Source organism: Nerophis ophidion, linkage group LG28 (assembly GCF_033978795.1).
Source record: "Nerophis ophidion isolate RoL-2023_Sa linkage group LG28, RoL_Noph_v1.0, whole genome shotgun sequence".
Lineage (NCBI taxonomy): Eukaryota > Metazoa > Chordata > Actinopteri > Syngnathiformes > Syngnathidae > Nerophis > Nerophis ophidion.
Window position 1 is genome coordinate 25,390,601 of NC_084638.1, and position 24,107 is coordinate 25,414,707.

General features: G+C 37.9%; 1 protein-coding gene across 4 annotated transcripts in view; it reads right to left on the reverse strand.

Moving 5' to 3' along the window:
- Positions 1-258: 258 nt before the first annotated feature.
- fam110b (family with sequence similarity 110 member B) overlaps positions 259-24,107 on the reverse strand; it is a 29,345-nt gene continuing 5,496 nt past the window's right edge. For 2 of the 4 annotated variants that reach the window (XM_061890461.1, XM_061890462.1), the window contains 4 exons: positions 13,407-13,493; positions 10,163-10,445; positions 8,548-8,957; positions 259-6,771 (listed from right to left, as the gene is read on the reverse strand). In XM_061890461.1, coding sequence (XP_061746445.1) covers positions 5,868-6,771; positions 8,548-8,957; positions 10,163-10,285 — 1,437 coding nt within the window. In that variant the 5' untranslated portion in view covers positions 10,286-10,445; positions 13,407-13,493 and the 3' untranslated portion in view covers positions 259-5,867. Of the gene's footprint in view, positions 6,772-8,547; positions 8,958-10,162; positions 10,446-13,406; positions 13,494-14,826; positions 15,262-24,107 lie in introns of those variants that run through there. The other 2 variants (XM_061890463.1, XM_061890464.1) reach the window with 2 other exon arrangements.

The window sequence follows — 24,107 nt, forward strand, 5'->3', positions numbered from 1 at the left end:
CTCTATTTGCTGAATGGCAATACACGATATATATCTACTTTTTTTCCATAAAGTAAAACCAGAACAGTCCTAGTTACCTGAGACACTAAGTATGTCGTTAATATGACTTACTAAGTCAATATTTTGACTCAGTAATTTTCCAAGTCAAGATAATGACTTAAGTCGTAATAATTCATGTGACTATAGCTGAAAAAAAAAGTAGTACAATAGCAATTGCACGTTTGGTACCGTTTGTCCTTCAAAATAAAGGCCAGCAGGTGGCAAAAGAGCCGTTTATTGAAACAATGCAAAAAGAGAATGAAAACATGAACGTGTTCGTCTCCCGTCAAATAAAAATCCAACGCTTCCAGGTCCAAAAGCCGACAGTTCTTCGCTGTTAGCAAACACTGCGGCTCCGATTCCTCTAAAACCAAGCCAAATATATACATTTTTTTCCCCCTCCTTTACAATATTTTACATACAGCAACAACAAAAAAGTACCACAGAAGAACTTTTGTGGGCTGAAGTCTAAACAAAGAATGGACACTACAAGATCACCACATTTTGACACACAGCAATGACAGGACAGGTAGCAACATGCTAACTTAGCCGTACTGATCCTTCACTCTGACAAGAAATGGGCTGTCGAAAACACAAAAGCTTTGTACAGTTTTCAAAGTGGGAGCGGGTTGTAAAATGTTTACTCGTAATTCGGTGGATTCTGCTAACTGTTGTAAACCAGGGTCGGGCGGGTGGATGCAAACATCGGTAGTGCTAACCCCCTCAACTCCATGTGCCGCCAGGCAACTTTGTGCAAAATAGAGGAAAACTTTAAAACGTGTGTGAATGCTGTAGAGGTCCAACTCAAACGCTAACCTAACAGTTAGCATGTGTCAAGTAACAGAGTGAAACTGATAAAAAAAGCTAAAACCTCTACTCACTGTACACCTGCAAAATAAATTTTAAAAATGTTTGCATGCGTAACAAAATATGTGAGTCAGTTGTGTATATATATATATAACAACTTAACATGCTAAATTACCAGTAGTCTTAAAAAAGCTAATAACTGCAATATTAGTTGAAAAATAGTTTTTTTTAAAAGTTAGCATTTGTAACAAAATGTGACACTGAGGTGCATAACTGCAAAAATGGCTAAAAAGGTTAGCATACCAGCAATTGACTAACATTATCAAAGAGCATGCAAAGTTACTTGCAAAAAAGTCAGCATGTGTAACCAAATATTAGTTAAAAAAAAGTTTTTAAAAAGTTAGCATGCATAACAAAATGCGACTGAGGTGTATGACAGCAAAAATGGCAAAAAAGGTTAGCATGCCAGAAATCGACTAACATTATCAAGGAGCATGTACAATTAGTTGCAAAAAAGTTAGCACGTGTAACCAAATATTAGTTAAAAATAAGTTTTTAAAAAGTTAGCATGTGTAACGAAATGTGACTCTAAGGTGTATAACTGCAAAAAATGGCTAAAAATGTTAGCATACAAGAAATTGCCTAACATTATCAAGGAGTATGTACAATTAGTTGCAAAAAAGTTAGCATGTGTAACCAAATATGTGACTCTGAGACGTATAAATGCAATATTAGTAAAAAATATATATATTTTTTAAGTTAGCATGTGTAACAAAATGGGACTCTAAGGTGTATAACTGCAAAAATGGCTAAAAAGGTTAGCATTAGCATGCTAACTTTCTTTTTGTGCTAATTTTGCAACCGTACACCTAAGACTCATAAAACTTGGTACCTGACATATGCTAAATGTAAGCATACTATTAGCAACACATTTTTTTTTTACCATGTTAAATTTAGCATGCTAACTTTCTTTTTGTGCTAATTTTGCAACCATATACCTTATTCATATAACTTGGTTCTTGATATATGCTAACTGTAAGCATGCTAAAATTAACAGAAAAAATTTGTGGCATGTTAATATTAGCATGCTAACTTTTTTTGTGCTAATTTTGCAACCATATACCTTAGTCATATAACTTGGTACTAGACATATGCTAACTGTAAGCATACTATTAGCAACACTTTTTTTTACCATGTTAACATTAGCATGCTAACTTTCTTTTTTGTGCTAATTTTTCAACCATATACCTTAGTCATATAACTTGGTACTTGACATATGCTACCTGTAAGCATGCTAATATTAGCAACACATTTTTTGCAGCATGCTAACTTTTTTGTGCTAATTTTGCAACCATGTACCTTAGAGTCATATAACTTGGTACTTGACTTATGCTAACTGTAAGCATACTAATATTAGCAACACATTTTTTACCATGCTATAATTAGCATGCTAACTTTTTTTTTGCTAATTTTGCAACCGTATACCTTAGAGTCATATAACTTGGTACTTGACTTATGCTAACTGTAAGCATGTTAATATTAGCAACACATTTTTTTACCATGCTAACATTAGCATGCTAAATTAATTTTTGTGCTAATTTATCAACAGCATACCTTAGAGTCATATAACTTGGTATTTGACTTATGTTAACTGTAAGCATGCTAATATTAGCAACACATTTTTTACCTTGCTAAAATTAGCATGCAAACTTTTTTTATGCTAATTTTGTAACCGTATAACTTAGTCATATAACTTGGTACTTGACTTTTGCTAACTGTAAGCATGTTAATATTAGCAACAATTTTTTTTACCATGCTAACATTAGCATGCTTAATTTATTTTTGTGCTAATTTTGCAACCGCATACCTTAGAGTCACAGAACTTGGTACTTGACTTATGCTAACTGTAAGCATACTAATATTACCAACACATTTTTTTTACCATGCTAACATTAGCATGATAGCTTTTTTTGCGCTAATTTTGCAACCGTATACCTTAGAGCCAAATAACTTGGTACTTGACTTATGCTAACTGTAAACATGCTAATATTAGCAACACATTTTTTTAACCTGCTAACATTAGCATGCTAACTTTTTGCACTAATTTTGCAACCGTGTACCTTAGAGTCATATAACTTGGTACTTGACATGTTAACTGTAAGCATGCTAATATTAGCAACACCTTTTTACCATGCTAACATTAGCATGATAAATTTATTTTTGTGCTAATTTTGCAACCGTATACCTTAGAGTCATATAAGTTGGCACTTGACATATGTTAACTGTAAGCATGCTAATATTAGCAACACTTTTTTACCCTGCTAACATTAGCATGCTAACTTTTTTTGCGCTTATTTTGCAACCGTATACCTTAGAGTCATATAACTTGGTAATTGACTCATGCTAACTGTTAGCACGCTAACTGTTTTTAGTGCTAATTTTGCAACCGTATACCTTTAGAGTCATATGACTTCGTACTTGACATATGCTAACTAAAAATGGAAGCTATTCGTCTGGGACTCGTGCCTTTAAGGCAGTCAGACAAGATTTTATTGTGAAAGCTCGACGTGTGCGCCTGATTTTCCCGAGGTGCGGGGAGACTTGTGACGGGAGCCTTCCAATGAAATAAGTTTGGGTCGGCTGTTTACTCACTGGATCGGTTCGCAGCCGAGTGTGAAGCGACTTGGATGGGAATCAGCACATCCAAGTCCGAGTCCATGGTTCTCGCCCGGAAAAGGGTGGAGCGCCATCTCCGGGTTGGGGAGGGGACCCTGCCCCAAGTGGAGGAGTTCAAATACCTCAGAGTCTTGTTCACGAGTGAGGGAATAGTAGCTTGTGGGGTCGACAGGCGGATCGGTGCGGCGCCTTCAGTAATGCGGACGCTGTATCGATCCGTTGTGGTGAAGAAGGAGCTGAGCCGGAAGGCAAAGCTCTTAATTTACCGGTCGATCTACGTTCCCATCCTCACCTATGGTCATGAGCTTTGGGTCATGACCGAAAGGATAAGATCACGGGTACAAGCGGCCGAAATGAGTTTCCTCCGCCGGGTGGCGGGTCTCTCCCTTAGAGATAGGGTGAGAAGCTCTGCCACCCGGGAAGAACTCCACATGGAGAGGAGCCAGATGAGGTGGTTCGGGCATTTGGTCAGGATGCCACCCGAACGCCTCCCTAGGGAGATGTTTAGGGCACGTCTGACCGGTAGGAGGCCACGGGGAAGACCCAGGCCACGTTGGGAAGACTATCTCTCCCGGCTGGCCTGGGAACGCCTCGGGATCCCCCGGGAGGAGCTGGACCAACTGAGGAGTTGGAAGTCGGGGCTTCCCTGCTTAGACTGCTGCCTCCGCGACCCGACCTCGGATAAGCGGGAGAAGATGGATGGATGTTTAAGTTGCAGGCGTAGCTCTTGCCAACAAAAGTTGTGATGAGAACTGTATCTTCATGGACCACACAGAATCGGGTGCCGATGAGTCCCCCAAGTTGGGGGAAAACGTTAGCATGGTGTAAAACTGCTGACTATGTAAGATATCGGTCCATAGTCGATCAAATCAACTGAAGGATCTTCCAGCCACCCTAACCATCACCACAAGAATCCAGACATTTATAAACTTTTACGTCCGAAGAATACTCGGAATACAGACTATCAGCAACCAAGAGTTCTGGGCACGGACAAGTTAACAGTCCATGGAATAGGAAACACAGACGAGACCCGAACCAGATACATTACAGCAGAACCCTGAAGGAAATGGGCTGTTTTTTCAAAATACCTGGCGACGATACTGAGAGGCTGACGCTCAGAAGAAGGTGCAGAGGCCGGCAGAGGTGCCACCTGGTCGGGGGAATCTTGTGGGTGGCCCACGTTCCGAGAGGGCCAAGTCAAATAAGTAACGGGCTTTAACGTAGTTCGGATTGCGACACGTTCAGATGAACACCAACCTGTAAGAACTGCGCTATCAAGGAAGGAAAACATGGGTCCAGGTGGCACCTGCGTACCCTTAAGGTCTCGTTTGAGGTTGCGACAAGCTGTCATGAGCGATACAAAACTTTTAGCGCGTGAACACTAACACTTTTGAACATTTTTTTTGTAGCTTCATAGCGTGGTTCTTCACATAAAGGTCAGTAGAAATGAGACCAACGACGACGACGACGACAAAAGGGTTTGGAACTCTCAAACCCGGAGCTCGAAGAAGCTTGCTCGAAATAGGCGGAGTTAAATATTTAAGTCGTTCAGGTGAGTGTTAGCTACTGTTTAGTTTTATGAAATTATTCAAGACTTAGGTTGCATTTGTGTTTGCTCTTGGTCTGACATTGGTTTGGTTGAGGTCTTAGCAGACGTCCTTGCGCTAATTGGTACAAGATGAAAATAAACCGAAGGGCGGCCTTAGAGGAAACCGCGTTCAAGGTGGACTCCCCTTTTAGCTTCGTCCTTCGGAAAAAAACGAGATGGGCACATTGGATCAAAGGAGAGGACACCCAGAGACCGGACCCAGTAGGTTAAGGGCATTCCACACTACCAGGTAACGCGGGTGTTCTGTAGGGATGTGAACCTCACAGATCACGATTCAGATCGATTCCTATCCTTGGGGGTAGCATTTCGATGCAGACTTGATTCTCGATCCAAACAGATTTCTCGCAATCCATAATTTGGCATGTACTGTAAAGGTGTGGTCGTGGTCAACGACGGAGCCGAAGACCTTCAGCTAAAAGCTCAACCGAATCAATTTTAAGTTAAAGTCTCAACGAGTGCCAAGCAGGGAGGCAATGGCTCCCATTTTTTGTAGTCTTTGGTATGACTTGGCCGGGGTTTCAACTCACAATCTCCCGGTCTCAGGGCGGACTCTCTAACCACATGCCCACTGAGCTGGTCTATTTTAGTCGAGTTAAACGGGCTTACATTGAAGTCTTTACTTCAATACCTACATGTACGCCATGATGGGATTTATGTATTCTAGCAAGCCTCCCAAGTCCAGAGTTCGAGACGTCCGATCCGTCCCGAGAAGCACTTTGATTGCCACGTGTTTTCGCTAAACATGTGAAACCTTCTGCGCCTCCCTCGCCTGTTTGATGCTGTACAACCACTTAATGACTCTGGCGTTCCGCTCCACGGCAGAGATGCCGTAAGGGACTCGCTCCCCGGCCTCCTCGTCCTCGTCTTCAGCCTCGTCCCCGTCCGACAGGCCGGCGTTGGAGGACTGCCGGGACTGGTCGCAGTCGGAGATCATGGATGCCGACCGCAAGTTGAAGCTCACTATGTCCGAATTGGCCCGACCAAAGTTCTCTGGACCTACCGCCTCCAGCTCCTCAGGATCGAGGCCGCAGTAGTTAAAAAAACGTTCCACGTCAGCTCCGGCACGGGCGTAGCGGTCCGACAGGTCTGATTTTGACCTGTGTAGAGAGGAGCGACGCGCTACCGAGGAACCCAGCTCTAACTCCAGATTGGGGTCTATCGGAGGATTGGAGGTGTCTTCAGGATTCAGTGATTGAGGAGCTTCGTTATCGCACAGCAGCGGGGACACATTTGCACGACGAGGAGGCAGCGACAGCGAGAGGGTCGGAGGCGGAAAGGAGGCTGGGTTGGGTTTCGGAGGCAGCGGCGGCGCCGAGGAGCTGCTAGATCGAGCGGTGCGGAGAGGCTTGCCATTGCACAATCGTAGGAGGTCCGAGGAGGAGTGGGAGGTCAGCAGCGGCGGAAGCGGAGACTGTGATCGATCCGTTGTCACCCGTCCTTCGCCCCCTCGCTCGTCCAGGACTCTCCTGCTGAGATTGAGGTTTCCCACCAGCTGCGGACTGCGCCGCCCGCCGCCGTTCATTGGTGCTACCTTCAAGGAATGGGAAAAAGAGCGCAGGGAATGCGAGGTGCTCGGACTGGGCGCAGAGTCTTGCGCTTGCTCGTTGAGAGCCATGGTGGATCGGTAAGTTAGGGGCATCCTAGGAGCAGAGAACAGACCAAATGTTACAGAAGAAGACACACCAATGTTTTCAACCACACAGTCCGGAATTGTTACGCTAAGACACGTTCGTATTCTTTGACACAAAGAAGTCATCCGGCACTGCCGTGAAACCCCAGAGCTGTTACTGAATTCATCTTTCGCTACAGTCTATGGCAACTCCAACACCTTCACTAGGATTCACATGAACACTTTCACCCGACCCAGAGAGTGCAATCCACCATTTACCGGCAGAGAACATGGCCTCAGGTTGGAGGTTCCATAGGCGTGCCTTGCAAACAGCTCTAGTTGACCCATCAGGGCAAAATCAACCACAAATATGACCAGGACCCCCAAACTGGCTGATTGAATAGGGTTGCCAAATTTTGAGGAGTCGGTAAATGCAACTTTTCCGGGTTGGGAGGAGAACCTGCCCCAAGTGGAGGAGTTCAAGTGCCTCGGAGTCTTGTTTACGAGTGAGGAAAGGGTGGATCGTGATATCGGTGCAGCGTCTTCAGTAATGCGAACGCTGTATCGATCCGGTGTGGTGAAGAAGGAGCTGAGCCGGGAGGCAAAGCTCTCAATTTACCGGTTGATATACGTTCCCATCCTCACCTATGGTCATGAGCTTTAGGTTATGACAGAAAGGACAAGATCCCGGGTACAAATGAGTTTCCTCCGCCGGGTGGCGGGTCTCTCCCTTAGAGATAGGGTGAGAAGCTCTGTCATCCGGGAGGAACTCAAAGTAAAGCCGCTGCTCCTTCACATGGAGAGGAGCCAGATGAGGTGGTTCGGGCATCTGGTCAGGATGCCACCCGAACGCCTCCCTAGGGAGGTGTTTAGGGCACGTCCAACCGGTAGGAGGCCACGGGGAAGACCCAGGACCCGTTGGGAAGACTACGTCTCCCGGCTGGGCCTGTGAACGCCTCGGGGTCCCCTGGGAGGACCTGGACGAAGTGGCTGGGGAGAGGGAAGTCTGGATCGTGAGACCGACAGGCGGATCGGTGCGGCGTCTTCAGTAATGCGGATGCCGTACCAATCCGTCGTGGTGAAGAAGGAGCAGAGCCAGGAGGCAAAGCTCTCAATTTACTGGTCGATCTACATTCCCATCCTCACCTATGGTCATGAGCTTTGGGTTATGACCAAAAGGACAAGATCACGGGTACAAGCGGCTCAAATGAGTTTCCTCCGGGTGAGAAGCTCTGCCATCCGGGGGGAGCTCAAAGGAAAGCCGCTGCTCCTCCACATGGAGAGGAGCCAGGTGAGGTGGTTCGGGCATCTGGTCAGGATGTGAAGTGAAGTGAATTATATTTATATAGCGCTTTTCTCTAGTGACTCAAAGCACTTTACATAGTGAAACCCAATATCTAAGTTACATTTAAACCAGTGTGGGTGGCACTGGGAGCAGGTGGGTAAAGTGTCTTGCCCAAGGACACAACGGCAGTGACTAGGATGGCGGAAGCGGGAATCGAACCTGCAACCCTCAAGTTGCTGGCACGGCCGCTCTACCAACCGAGCTATACCGCCCAGGATGCCACCCGAACGCCTCCCTAGGGAGGTGTTTAGGGCACGTCCGACCGGTAGAGGCCCATGGGGAAGACTATGTCTCCCGGGAGGAGCTGGACAAAGTGGCTAGGGAGAGGAAAGTCTGGACTTCCCTTCTTAGGCTGCTGCCCCTGCATGACAAGTCTTTGAAAGTGTCCAAGTATTGACACTTTAGACAACCCAGAATATTTGACCGCAGCCGTCATTCCCTTGAAACTGTTTGGTTACTTACGGCGAGCGCGTCCAACTCCTCGTCATTCCCCCGGACGACCTCATCAACACGGCACTCTTAGCTCCGCCACGGAGTCCTTCGGGACCCGCTACCGAAGACGATGATGAATTGAGGAGATTTTTCAAGATTTCCAGGTTCAAATTATCTCGCTTGCCGCCGCTGGTCGTGGCACACGTGTCCGACTTGGCGTTGTTGTTCGAGGGTTTGAAAGGGACTTCGCCTTTGTGCCCTCCGCCGCACATTCCGGTGCCCCTTTTTGACAGCAGGGTGAGCTCAAGGGGAGGCTTGGCCGGAATTTGGGGCTTGATCGGTTCCTGTTTGGCGTTGATAACTTCCTGGCTCTTGACATACTTGGCCTTGTCGGCTTCCAGTCTTTCCACAGCACTGAGGCGTTTGGGGTTGGGTTCCACCTGAAACAGAGCCAAGATCCAAAGTGAGGTGTGAGAATTCCAGGTACAGGATTGGTTTGTAGGGCTGACTGGCGCCAGGCGTGGCTTGGCATTATCAGAAGTAAGCCCAAAAATGTGTAGTCTTAGTCCACTCTGATCAATAATCGGGAATGAACGCTTTTTGTACCTTCGGGCACCTAACCATTTGATCCGGTTCCCATTCCTGGGGTGACAATTTACCTACATTTGCCCACAATAATTATAATGACTGTTTTTCAAAATAATACTACAAAACTAAGAAAAAATATTTAAATAGTTTATAAAATGTTGTTAATCCATTCATCCAGTTTCTACTGCTTGTCCCTGTTGGGGTCGCGGGGGGATTTTGTAAAACATTTTTTGAAAATTATGAATCCATTCGGAATCGGGATGAATGAAAAATATACCAACAATTATCGATATTGACTGATGTAAAACCTTATGTCATGATACAGTTTTTCAGCCATGATAACATTAGCATGGTACATGCTAGCTTGTTTAGGTATTTTTTGCAGGAGTCATATATTTTGGTACGGAGCGCATGTGAACTGTTAGCATGTTAACATTAGCATGCTAGCTTTGTTGCTAATTTCGCATGTATACAGCTCAAACGCTGATATTTTGGTGCTTAACAAATGCTAACTGTTAGCATGTAAGCATGCTAAATGGAACATCTATTTTGGCAAATTTTCAGATATACACCTCACGGTCATACATGTTGGTACTTGACACATGCTTACTGTTAGCATGTTAGCTTTTTTAGATATTAAAGTACACATCTCACAGTCAGACATGTTGGTACCTGACACATACCTACTGTTAGCATGTTAGCTTATTTAGATATTAATGAACGTATCCACCTCACAGTCATACATTTTGGTACTTGACACATGCCTACGGTTAGCATGTTAGCTTTTGTCGATATTTTTGAAAATGTATCTAAAAAAGCTAACATGCTAACATTAGCAATCTAACAATAAGCATGCGTCACGTCAAATATTTGACCTCGAGGTGTTTATCTGAATAATTTCCCAAAAAGTTAGCATACATGCTAACATTTGTCCAGTCCTGCAAAATTAGCTACACATCATGGGAGGATACAAAAGGCCGTGCTAACTGCTAAGCTAAAGCATGTAAAAGAAAAAAGCTAAGCTAAGCTAAAGCATGAGTGCACGGTGAGGCGGCACCTGTCTCCTGAAGTAGTCCGGGCCCTTATTCAGGATCCGGAGGGGCACGGCGGAACTGAAGGGCGCGGCGCTGCCAGCGGCCTTGCTATCTGCCAGAGCCGCCGCGAGGGTCTCCGTTGGCATGGCAATGTAGTGGCGGGGGGGGCCGGCCGTGGTGGCGGCAGCAGCGGGAGCAGGGGGGCTGGCAGAGGGCGGGGCCACCGAGGGACCCCCAAAACATGAAGACACGGGTTGGGAAAGGGGACGCCTAGAAACCGGGGAAGACCCCAACCATCACCACGACCTGAAATACAGCACAAGTCAAAAGAAACGTGATGAGCAACTAGACAAGTGCGTGTGGATGCTAAAAAGCTCATCTGAAATGCTAACAGTTAGCACACTAGTGTCAGGTAAAAAAAATATAACAGTTAGCATGCGTCAAGTACCAAAATGTATGACAATAAGGTGTATACCTTTATTAGTATCTAAAAGAGCTAACATGCTAACTTTAGCATGCTAACAGTAAGCATACGTAATGTACAAAAATATATGACTGAGTTGAGTATTTGAAAAATTGCCAAACAACCTAGCCTGCTAATTTTAGCATGTTTACATGCCAACATGTAGTACCAAAACATTCAACGTTGAGGCATACACATGTGAAATTAGCTACAAAGCTAGCATGCTAACATCAACATGCCAAAAGTTAGCATCTGTCTCGTACCAAAACATCCAACTTTGAGGCGTACACATGTTAATATATATACCACTATATATATAATATATAGCGGTATAGCTCGGTTGGTAGAGCGGCCGTGCCAGCAACTTGAGGGTTGCAGGTTCGATCCCAGCTTCAGCCATCCTAGTCACTGCCGTTGTGTCCTTGGGCAAGACACTTTACCCACCTGCTCCCAGTGCCACCCACACCGGTTTGAATGTAAAAATTAGATATTGGGTTTCACTATGTAAAGCGCTTTGAGTCACTAGAGAAAAAGCGCTATATAAATATAATTCACTCACACACATTAAATATGCTACAAAGATAGCATGCTAACAGTTAGCACGCACCAAGCACCAAAAATATATGAGATCTGCTAAAAACAGGTAAAAAAATGCTAATACAACCGTTACCATGCGTCAAGTAGCAAAATGTACATACCTATAAAAATATCTCAAAAAGCTAACATGCTAACATTAGCGATCTAACAGCAAGCATGTGTCACGTATAATCGTTGACTGTGAGGTGTTTATCTGAATAATTTGCCAAAAAAAGCTAGCATACATGCTAACGGTAAGCATTTGTCCAGTACCAAAATATCAGGCTATGGGGTGCACAATTAGCTGCAAAGCTAGCGTACTACCATTAATATGCTAACAGTTCACAATAATAAACACAACATTAAGCATAATACAAAACATGCTACAAAACAACTTAAAATCTTACATGAAACATGTCACAAGAACATGCTACTGTACATAAAACATGTGACTAACACATGCTACTAAACAACTTAAAATGCTACATGAAACATGCCACAAAAACATGCTACTGTAGATAAAACATGTTATAAAATCCTGCTACAAAACAATTAAAAAATGCTACATGAAACATGTTACAAATCATGCAACTTTACATAAAACATGTTATAAAAAACATGCTATAAAAAGGACTCAAAAATGCCACATGAAACATGCTATAAATCAGGCTACCGTACATAATATGCTACAAAAAAAATGCTCCAAAAACAACTCAAGCATGCTACATGCTACAAGTCATGCTACTGTACATAGATGTTCCAAAAAAACCTGATCCAAAAAAAATAAAACATGCTTCATGAAACATGCTACAAGTCCTGCTACTGTACATAAAACATTACAAAAAACATGCTACAAAAAGGACTTAAAAATGCTACTTGAAACATGTTACAAATCATGCTACTTTACATAAAACATGTTACAAAAAACATGCTACAAAAAGCACTCAAAAATGCTACATGAAACATGTTACAAATCATACAGCTTTACATAAAACATGTTATAAAAAACATGCTACAAAAAGGACTCAAAAATGCTACATGAAACATGCTATAAATCAGGCTACCGTACATAATATGCTTCAAAACACTGCTCCAAAAACAACTCAAGCATGCTACATGAAACATGCTACAAGTCATGCTACTGTACATAGATGTTCCAAAAAAACCTGATCCAAAAAAAATAAAACATGCTTCATGAAACATGCTACAAGTCCTGCTACTGTACATAAAACATGCTCCCAAAAAGGCAGTGTACACCTTGGACAAGTCGCCACCTCATCACAGGTAATTTTAAACCTCTAAATGCCAAATGTATCAAAAGTGAAACAACAGGTTTTGGAACCCAGTGTCATTTATTTTTTTTCCTAATTAGCACGATGTATCAGATCAGATGCATGCATTACATGCATCACCCACACGGAGGCAGTAATGGACAGTCTAGTCATTCTGCAAGATTGCCACAAAGAAGAAACGAGACACACCCCATTTTTTTCCGATAAACTTTGCCGAATTTAAAGGGAATAGATAATAAAAATGTACTTTTTTTTACTGACACATCAGTATGAACAGTTAATCGGTTTTTGTAATTTTGTAGAAAAGCTATTTTAAAAATTGTGTATCAAATTTGATACCACTTTAAAAATGAGTTAATTGTCATTTTATTGCATTTCCTGCATAGTAAATACCACGGTTTTAAATAAACAAATGCCACGTGTACATTACACTATGTTGTGTTTAGAGGTAAAATGTACGTATACAATTTGCTATATTATTTTTGTGGCGATCACTCGGTGTGTTGTGAAAAAAATAAAAATAAAATAAATACAGTTTAAAAAATGGGATTGTGCTGAAAATTAAAATTTGCCCTTACGATTTTTTAAAAGACACATTAAAAAATGCATAATGATGTCAACGTTTTTTATACAACATTTAAGATGCTTTAAAAATGATACAAATGTGAATTTAAGTGATGTGGAGCAGCAATATCAAATGTTCTTTTTATGTCTGGAAATAACATGATAGATACTTAATTATGTTTTTGGTTGTAATATAATCAAACTCCAATAATACTTTGTGACCTGCTGTATCAGATATGATACACAAATTACTTTTGTAAAAAAAAAAAAAAATTGTCACACACACACACTTGGTGTTCTCCTTATTAGCGTTGCTGGCTAGCAAAAGTCGTCAAAGTCAAAACGTGAGAAAACGCAGGACATCCTCCTTACCAGCGTGGTAATGTTTGGATGGTGTAGGTTCTTCTCCACACCTTGTTGCCTCCTCCTTGTCCGGCAGGTGTCACTCAGCAACTGGAGCTGTCAATCAAAGAGGTGAGTGTTATTTAACACTGAGGTTTAGGTCTGGCTGATTAGAAATGCCGATAGGGACAAGCGGTATAAAATGGATGGATAATGTGCCAAGTTACATATTGTGACGGGCTAAGGATTACTTACAACAAAGTCATTTTATACAGGCAAAAATATGGACGTCAATATTTGTTAGTCACAAGGATAAAAAAAGGTGTGACAAAGTCATTGATGCTGGCTCCTGCCAAACTCCTCTCCATGACTCATTGCGATATCATAACCTCCGCTTCTTTTTTTTTATCTGCCGTATCCTCCCACATTCTCTGCAGGCACTGAGGCGGACAGCCCGCCACGGTGCAGCAACAACAGCATGATGTCGCTCCTTCTTCCGCCGTAAAATAAATTCATACCTTTGCTCAATGGAAATCGAGTTTTGGATGAAAGATGCGAATATTTGCAAATATTAGCTCATTTGGAGTTTGCTGCCTGCAACATGTTTCCACAAAAGCTGGCACGAGTGGCAAAAAAGAGTGAGAAAGTTGAGGAATGCTCATCAAACACTTATTTGGAACATCCCACAGGTGAACGAGGTTATTGGGAACAGGTGGGCGCCGTGATTGGCTATAAAAGCAGCTTCCATGAAATGCTCATTCTTTAAAAAACAAGGTTGTTGGGGCGAGGGTCACCACTTTGTAAAGGATATCACCACGTGGGCTCAGGAACACTTCAGACAACCACTGTCAGTAACTACAGTTGGTCGCGACCTCTGTAAGTGCAAGTTAAAGCTCTGCTACAGAAAGCCACAGGCATTTATCAACAACACCCGGAAACGCTTTGACTAAGAAAGTCGGGGAATGCTCGTCAAAGACTTATTTGGAACATCCCACAGGTGAATGGGCTAATTGGGAACAGGTGGGCGCCGTGATTGGGTTTAAAAGCAACTTCCGTGAAATGCGCAAAGAAGTACGGGCGAGGGTCACCACTTCCTCACTAAATTGTTTAAGAACAACATTTCTCAAGCAGCTATTGCAAGTAATTTAGGGATTGTAACATCATCAGAAAGTTCAGAGACTCTGGAGAAAGGCCAAAAACCAACATTGAATGCCCATGACCTTGGATCCCTCAGGGGTTAAGGCATCAATAAGCCATGTCAGTGTGTAAATGATATCACCACATGGGCTCAGGAAGACTTCAGACAAGCACTCTTAGTAACTACAGTTGGTCGCTACATCTGTAAATGCAAGTTAAAGCTCTGCTATACAAAGCCACAGCCATTTATCAACAACACCCAGACCGACACATTCCTGTTCTATCATCTAAAAGGTTAGTCCAAAGACCTTACCACACCCACAGTTCCTGGGGGTCCATGAACGGGTGAAGCACACAGTCCTGGCACACACCCTCGCTCACAATGAACACATTAATATTATTATATACCATTAACCTCAAAGCGTGACAAGTCCTCGGAGCAGCTCCTGGTTTGAACTCCTGGCTCGGGTCGGAGGCTACAGTTCTATCCCAGCTAATGGGTTTAGCTTGCAGACTTACTGGACTTATTCTGGGAACGGCGCAGTCCCCACCTACACACCACTTTCAGCCAATGAATGAGAGTGAAACACCGGCAAAAGTTCTCCGGATCCGGTCCAAAGAGTTCAATTGCCATTAGTTCTAGCAGCGGTTTCGGGTGTGCCGGGTGTATAGCTAGCAACCTGCTGTTACCACACATGCATGTTACATTACCCTGTTTTATGGACTATTAAATACAGCATTATTCACATGTGAATAACATAAATACAGTCTATTAGACACCATTATTCACATGTGAATAATATAAATACAGTTATTATGCAGCGTTATTCACATGTGAATAATATAAATACAGTCTATTATACAGCATTATTCACATGTGAATAACATAAATACAGTCTATTATACAGCATTATTCACATGTGAATAATATAAATACAGCCTTATTCACATGTGAATAACATAAATACAGTCTATTATACATCATTATTCACATGTGAATAATATACATACAGTCTATTATACAGCATTATTCACATGTGAATAATATAAATACAGCATTATTCACAGGTGAATAATATAAATACAGCAACAGCATTATTCACATTTGAATAATATAAATACAGCATTATTCACAGGTGAATAATATAAATACAGCATTATTCACATGTGAATAATATAAATACAGTCTACTATACAGCATTATTCACAGGTGAATAATATAAATACAGCATTATTCACAAGTAAATAATATAAACACAGCATTATTCACATGTGAATAATATTAATACAGTCTATTACACAGCATTATTCACATGTGAATAATATAAATACAGTCTATTATACAGCATTATTCACATGTGAATAATATAAATACAGTCTATTATACAGCATTATTCACATGTGAATAATATAAATACAGTCTATTATACAGCATTATTCACATGTGAATAATATAAATACAGTCTATTATACAGCATTATTCACATGTGAATAATATAAAGCATTATTCACATGTGAATAATATAAATACAGCCTTATTCATATGTGAATAACATAAATACAGTCTATTATACATCATTATTCACATGTGAATAATATAAATACAGTCTATTAGACAGCATTATTCACATGTGAATAATATAAATAGTCTATTATCCAGCATTATTCACATGTGAATAATATAAATACAGCATTATTCACATGTGAATAATATAAATACAGTCTACTATACAGCATTATTCACATGTGAATAATATAGATACAGCATTATTCACCTGTAAATAATATAAACACAGCATTATTCACATGTGAATAATATTAATACAGTCTATTATACAGCATTATTATTATGTGAATAATATAATACAGTCTATTATACAGCATTTTTCACAGGTGAATAATGCTGTATAATAGACTGTATTTATATTATTCACATGTGAATAATGCTGTATAATAGACTGTATTAATATTATTCACATGTGAATAATGCTGTGTTTATATTATTTACATGTGAATAATGCTGTATAATAGACTGTATAATAGACGATGCGTCGTGTGGTTAGTGTCCCCGCAACCAACCCCAGGACGGCAGGAAGTCCATCACAGTACTGTACTGTGCAATCTACTGATAAGTCTTAATCAATCAATCAATCAAAAAACTTATTTTTACTTTGTTTTTGCCTTCTTTTACCAAATTGCAACTCTTTTTTTTACTTTATTCTCACCGTCTTTTACCTCCTTTTGTCTTCCTTTACCTACAGTTTTACCTTTTGTCCTATTTTTTCACCTTCTTTTATCTATCTCAATTTACTTTTTATCTTTTACCCTATTTTTTATAATATTGAACAATTTCTTCTGACCTGTTTTCTCATACTTCGAACCTTCTCTCTACCTTTGTTTTTACCTTCTTTTACCAAATTGTAACTTTTTTTTTTTTTACCTTATCTCACCTTCTTTAAAAAAAATTTTACCTTCTTCTATCTCCCATTACCTACTTTCTTACCTTTTACTCTAATTTTCAAAAGTTTTTTTTTTACCTTTTTTACTTTCTTGCATACGTTGTGCCTTATTTTGTTATTTTGTTTTTACCTTCTTTTATATACCTTTATTTACTTTTTCTTTTAACCTATTTTTTATATTTAACCAATTTCTTTTTCCCTTTTTCGAACCTTCTTTTTACCCTTGTTTTTACCATCTTTTACCAAATTTTAACTCCTTTTTTTCACCTTATTCTCACCTTCTTTGAACTTTTTTTAAACCTTCTTTTATCTTCCTTCACCTACTTTTTTTTACCGTTTACCCTAATTTTTTTAAACATTTAACCTATTTATTTGACCTTTTTTACTTCCTTGCATACTTTGTGCCTTATTTTTCATTTTGTTTTTACCTTCTTTTATTTACTTGTTACCTTTTACCCTATTTTTTAAATAATATTTAACCAATTTCTTTTTACCTTTTTCTCATACTTCAAACCTTTTTTTACCTTTGTTTTTACCATCTTTTACCAAATTTTAACTCCTTTTTTTCACCTTATTCTCACTTTCTTTGAACTTTTTTTAACCTTCTTTTATCTTCCCTTACCTACTTTTTTACCGTTTACCCTAATTTTTTTAAACATTTAACCTATTTCTTTTACCTTTTTTACTTCGTTGCATACTTTGTGCCTTGTTTTTTATTTTGTTTTTACCTTCTTTTATTTACTTGTTACCTTTTACCCTATTTTTTTAAATAATATTTAACCAATTTCTTTTTACTTTTTTCTCATACTTCGAACCTTCTTTCTACTTTTCTTTTTACCTTCTTTGACCAACTTTTAACTCTTTATTTTTACCTTATTCTCACCATTTTTTAACATTTATTTTACTGCCTTTTATCCTCCTTTAATTATTTTTTTTCCTTTTACCCTATTTTTTTAACCCAATTGTTGTTTGACTTTTTTTACTTTCTTGCATACTTTGTATCTTATTTCTTTAATGTAGTTTTTCCCTGCCTTTATCTTTCTTTTACCCTTTAAAAAAAAAATATCCAACCAATTTTATTTGATCTTTTATATGTTTTTGCATACTTCAAACCTTATTTTTGTTGTATACCTTCTTTTCCCAAATGTTAGCTCTTTTTGACCTTATTCTCACCTTCTTATAACTTTTTTAAATCTTATTTTATCTTCCTTTACCTACTTTTTTACCTTTTACCACATTTTTTATAACATTTTTTAACCTATTTATTTTACCTTTTTTACTTCCTTGCATACTTTGTGCCTCATTTTTTATTTCGTTTTTACCTTATTTTATTTACTTCTTATCTTTTACCCTATTTTTTGAAATAATATTTCACCAACTTCTTTTGACCTTTTTCTCATACTTTGAACCTTCTTTCTATTTTGTTTTTACCTTCTTTTACCAAATTTTAACTCTTTATTTTTTACCTTATTCTCACCACCTTTTAACATTTTTTTTACTGCTTTTTATCCTCCTTTACTTATTTTTTTCCTTTTAACCTATATTTTAATCCAATTGTTTTTTGAGCTTTTTAACTTTCTTGCATACTTTGTATCTCATTTCTTTAATGTAGTTTTTACCTGCCTTTATCTTCCTTTTACCCTTTTTAAAAAAAAAAATCCAACCAATTTTATTTTACCTATTTCACGTTTTTGCATACTTCAAACATTTTTGTTTGTACCTTATTTTACCAAATTTTAACTCTTTATTTTTTACCTTATTCTCACCACCTTTTAACATTTTTTTTACTGCTTTTCATCCCGCTTTACTTATTTTTTTCCTTTTACCCTACATTTTAATCCAATAGTTTTTTGAGCTTTTTAACTTTGTTGCATACTTTGTATCTTATTTCTTTAATGTAGTTTTTACCTGCCTTTATCTTCCTTTTACCCTTTTAAAAAAAAAAAATCCAACCACTTTTATTTTACCTATTTTACGTTTTTGCATACTTCAAACGTTTTTGTTTTTACCTTATTTTACTAAATCTTAGCTCTTTTTTTACCTTATTCTCACCTTGTAACTTTTTTTTTTTACCCTATTTTATTTTCCATTACCTACTTTTTACCTTTTACCCTTATTTTTATATTATTTAACCTTTTTTTTGTACCTTTTTTAAACTTTCTTTTTCCCATTACATTTTAATTTTTTCTCCTGTAAAGCGTCTTTGAGTACACTGAAAAGTGCTAAACCAAATTAAATGTATTATTATTATTATTATTACTAACATTACAATAGCCTGTACATGTATGCATGAAAAAACTGCACTTCCACTTCCGGTAGAGAACACAAAAAGTGAGGGAACCCGTCCAAAGGATGGCGCTATAGCACAAACTATAAAACACCTTTTCAGTGTATTTTCTTTTTTTTTTTTACAACTTTTAATTTGGCCGTCAGCGAAGAAGAATCCCTTAAATTAGCTGCACCGTTTTATAGACCGTAGGGTTCAGAGTGTAGGGAAAAAGTGTGTAATTTCCAGTCACCAGCCCTGAAAAAGTAAATTGAAAGTACGGCAGACTGACCAGGACTTTGGCAAACAGAGAGTTAATAAATCATGCAGCACGAGTCGACGTGCCTAGTCAGCAAGCTTTCGGCTGAATCCCCGGCGTCAAATTCCAGGACTGGTCCCAGGGTGCATGACCGGGTCTGCGCGCTCAAACCAGGTCCGAGTGTCCAACAGGTACGGTAGGAGGGTGGTGGAGGGGAGTGTGTGAAAACACACACACACACACTCACTGCATTGCAGCCAAGATGCAACGTTGGACTTGAGCCGTGTGAACATCATCAAGTTCCAACACATCGTACATGACGTGGGGACTAAAAGATAGAAGTGGATTGATATTCAAATTGGGATTCTCACTCCTCACATCTCAAATGGATTCATCACTTTCAAGATTTGATAAAAAATATATATATTTTGTGTGCCTCCTTCTAACACTCTTTACTTTTTTTAACCTATTTTTAAAATCGTTTTACCTTGTGTTTATGTAAATTTTACCTTCTTTCAACAAAATGTTTACATTCGTTTACCTCCTCTTAACGTTTTAAAACCTTTTATCTTCCTTCGCCTACCCTTTCACCCTATTTTTTCTTTTACCCTTTTTAAAATAATACTATTTAACCAAATTTTTACACACCTTTTTTACGTAGTTGCATACATTGAACCTTCTTTTTACTTTCTATTCACCTTCTTTTACCAAATGTTAGCTCTTTTTTTTTTTTACCTTATTCTCACCTTCTTTAAACTTTTTTATACCTTATTTTATCTTACTTTACCTACTTTTTACCTTTTACCCTTATCTTACATTATTTAACCTTTTTTAACTTTCTTTTCACCATCCTTTTTACTTTATTCTTGCATTATTTTTTAACCTCCTTTTTATCCACTTTTTACATACTCTCGACCTATTTTACCTCTTTTTAACTACTTTTCCTGTATTGGATCTATTTTTACCTCCTTGTTTTACCTTGTACATTGTTGTACCTTCTTCACATGTACATACATTTACATTTCCTATGTGCATGTATACTTAATAGAGTATACAGGTTGTTTTTTTAATTGGAATAATTGTTTATTTACTCACAGAAATTTGTTTTTATACTTCTGCATCTTTTTTTACTTTATACTTGCAAATAGTTGCACATGAGTGAAAATATTTCAGTGTTTTTGTGGAGATTAGGCAGTAATTTCACTCCGTAGAAATAAAAATGCTTTTTTTCCACCATTTGAAAGTAAGAAAACGATTTTCTTAAAAATTATTCGCAATAAATAATAAAAAAAATATTAAATTCCAAAAAATTCATGAAGATGAAAAACAATTTTTTAAAGGTAAAATTCCACCCTTATTCTAATTATTTTTTACCGGTGAAACGTGCGTGAGTAAAAACGTTTTTGTGCGTTTTGCAGTAATTTCACTTTATAATTAATTAGCGATATTGTCCGATACAAAACACGAACATCGTGATACAGATTTTTGCCCAGTTTCTTATGTAAAGTCTAAAATGTGACCGACACGAAAACCGCGGCAAATTTTTGCTGACAATTTTCCCCGAAAACCGAATCCTACGAAAAGTAGGGCGTGCAAAAAACCGGTGCATGGTGTATTATTTATTTCTTGCGGAAAATTCCTTTTACATTTCCGAATGTTCTTTTTTACTTGCAGAATTTTATTTTTGTGCATTTGTGGAGATTTTGTGCAGTAATTTCACTCCAGAGAAATAAAAATGTTTTTACTCACCGTTTCTAAGCAAGAAAACCGTGTTCTTGAAAATTAAAAAAAATTATTCGCAATAAAAAATAAAAACATTTTTCACAAATATGAAAAATATCTTCTTAAAAGGTAAAATTTTCTTAAAAATTCCACCATTTTTAAAATTATTTTTTACCGGTGAATCGTGCGTGAGTAAAAACATTTTTGTGCGTTTTTGCATAATTTCCCTTCATAATTAATTATTGATATCGTCTGATACAAAACACGCATATCGCGATACAGATTTTAGCCCAGATTGTTATGTAAACAACTAACCCTGTTCTCACCTACATGAAAACCGAGGCAAACATTTGCCAACAATTTTTCCCAAAAACCGAATCGTACGAAAAGTAGGGCGTGCGAAAAACTGATGTATTATTTTTTTCTTGCGGAAAATTATTTGTATGTTTCTAAAAAATAATTTCAATCAAAAAACATTCATGAATATGAAAACTATTTTCATAAAGGTAATATTCCACCCTTATTTTAACTACTTTTTACCGGCGAATCGTGCGTGAGTAAAAACGTTTTAGTGCGTTTTGCCGTAATTTCACTTTATAATTAATTATCGATATCAGCCGATAAAAAAACACAAATATCGTGATACAGATTTTAGCCCAGATTTTTATATAAAGTTTAAAATGTGACCAACGCGAAAACCGAGGCAAACTTTTGCCGACAATTTTCCCCCGAAAACCGGATCCTGCAAAAAAAACAGTTTTTTTCTTGCGGAAGATTATCTTTAAGTTTCCGAATGTTCTTTTTTACTTGCAGAAATTTATTTTTGTGTGTTTGTGGAGATTTGGCAGTAATTTCACTTTGTAGAAATAAAAATGTTTTTACTCACTATTTGCGAGTAAGAAAACGATTATCCTAAAAATAGAAAAAATTTATAATTCGCAATAAAAAATTTGAAATAAATATTCCATTCAAAAATGTTCAGAAATATGAAAAAAAATTTCTTAAAAGGTACATTTTTTTTTTAATTCCACTATTTTTTTCATTATTTTTTTACCGTGAGTAAAAACGTTTTTTTGCGCGTTTTTGCGTAATTTCACTTCATAATTAATTATCGATATCGCTCGATACAAAACACGTATATCGTGATACCATTTTTTGGCCCAGATTTTTATATAAAGTCTAAAATGTGACCGACACGAAAACCGAGGCAAACTTTTGCCGACAACTTTCTCCGAAAATCGAACCCTTTAAAAAGTAGGGCGTGCGAAAAACCGATGAATTATTTTTTTGTTGCGGAAAATTATTTTTTATGTTTCTGAATGTTCTTTCCCATCCGTACAAATTTATTTTTGTGTGTTTTTGAAGATTTGGCAGTCATTTCACTGCGTAGAAAAACCTTTTTTTAACTTACCATTTGCAAGTAAGAAAACGATTTTCTTAAAAATAAAAAAATTAATGATTCGCAATAAAAAATACAAATAAATTCAATTAAAAAACATTCTCTGATATGAAAACTATTTTCTTAATGGTAAAATTTTCTTAAAAATTCCATGCCTTATTTTAAGTATTTTTTACCGGCGGTTCGTGCGTGAGTAAAAAACGTTTTTGTGCGTTTTAGCGTACTTTCACTTTATAATTAATTATCGATATCGTCCGATACAAACACGTTTATCGTAGTATCATTTTTAGCCCGATTTTTATATAAAGTCTAAAATGTGACCGACACGAAAACCGAGGCAAACTTTTGGCGACAATTTTTCCCCGAAAACTAAATCCCACGAAAAGTAGGGCGTGCGAAAAACCGATGTATTATTTATTTCTCGCAGAAATTTAATTTTATGTTTCCGAATATTCTTTTTCATCTGTACAAATTCATTTTTGTGTGTTTTTGAAGATTTGGCAGTCATTTCACTCCATAGAAAAACATTTTTTTTACTTACCATTTGCACGTAAGAAAACCATTTTCTTAGAAATAAAAAAAATATGATTCGCAATAAAAAAATAAAAATAAATTCAATTCTAAAAACCTTCACAAAAATGAAAACTATTTTCTGAATGGTAAAATGTTCTTAAAAATTCCACACCTTATTTTAAGTATTTTTAACTTTTTTGTAAACAACTAACCTCGTATTCACCTACACGAAACCGAGGCAAACTTTTGCGGACAATTTTTCCCCGAAAACCGAATCCTACGAAAAGTAGGGCGTGCGAAAAACCGATGAATTATTTTTTTGTTGCGGAAAATTATTTTTTATGTTTCTGAATCTTCTTTCCCATCCGTACAAATTTATTTTTGTGTGTTTTTGAAGATTTGGCAGTCATTTCACTGCGTAGAAAAACCTTTTTTTAACTTACCATTTGCAAGTAAGAAAACGATTTTCTTAAAAATAAAAAAATTAATGATTCGCAATAAAAAATACAAATAAATTCAATTAAAAAACATTCCCTGATATGAAAACTATTTTCTTAATGGTAAAATTTTCTTAAAAATTCCATGCCTTATTTTAAGTATTTTTTACCGGCGGTTCGTGCGTGAGTAAAAAACGTTTTTGTGCGTTTTAGCGTACTTTCACTTTATAATTAATTATCGATATCGTCCGATACAAACACGTTTATCGTAGTATCATTTTTAGCCCGATTTTTATATAAAGTCTAAAATGTGACCGACACGAAAACCGAGGCAAACTTTTGGCGACAATTTTTCCCCGAAAACCAAATCCCACGAAAAGTAGGGCGTGCGAAAAACCGATGTATTATTTATTTCTCGCAGAAATTTAATTTTATGTTTCCGAATATTCTTTTTCATCTGTACAAATTCATTTTTGTGTGTTTTTGAAGATTTGGCAGTCATTTCACTCCATAGAAAAACATTTTTTTTACTTACCATT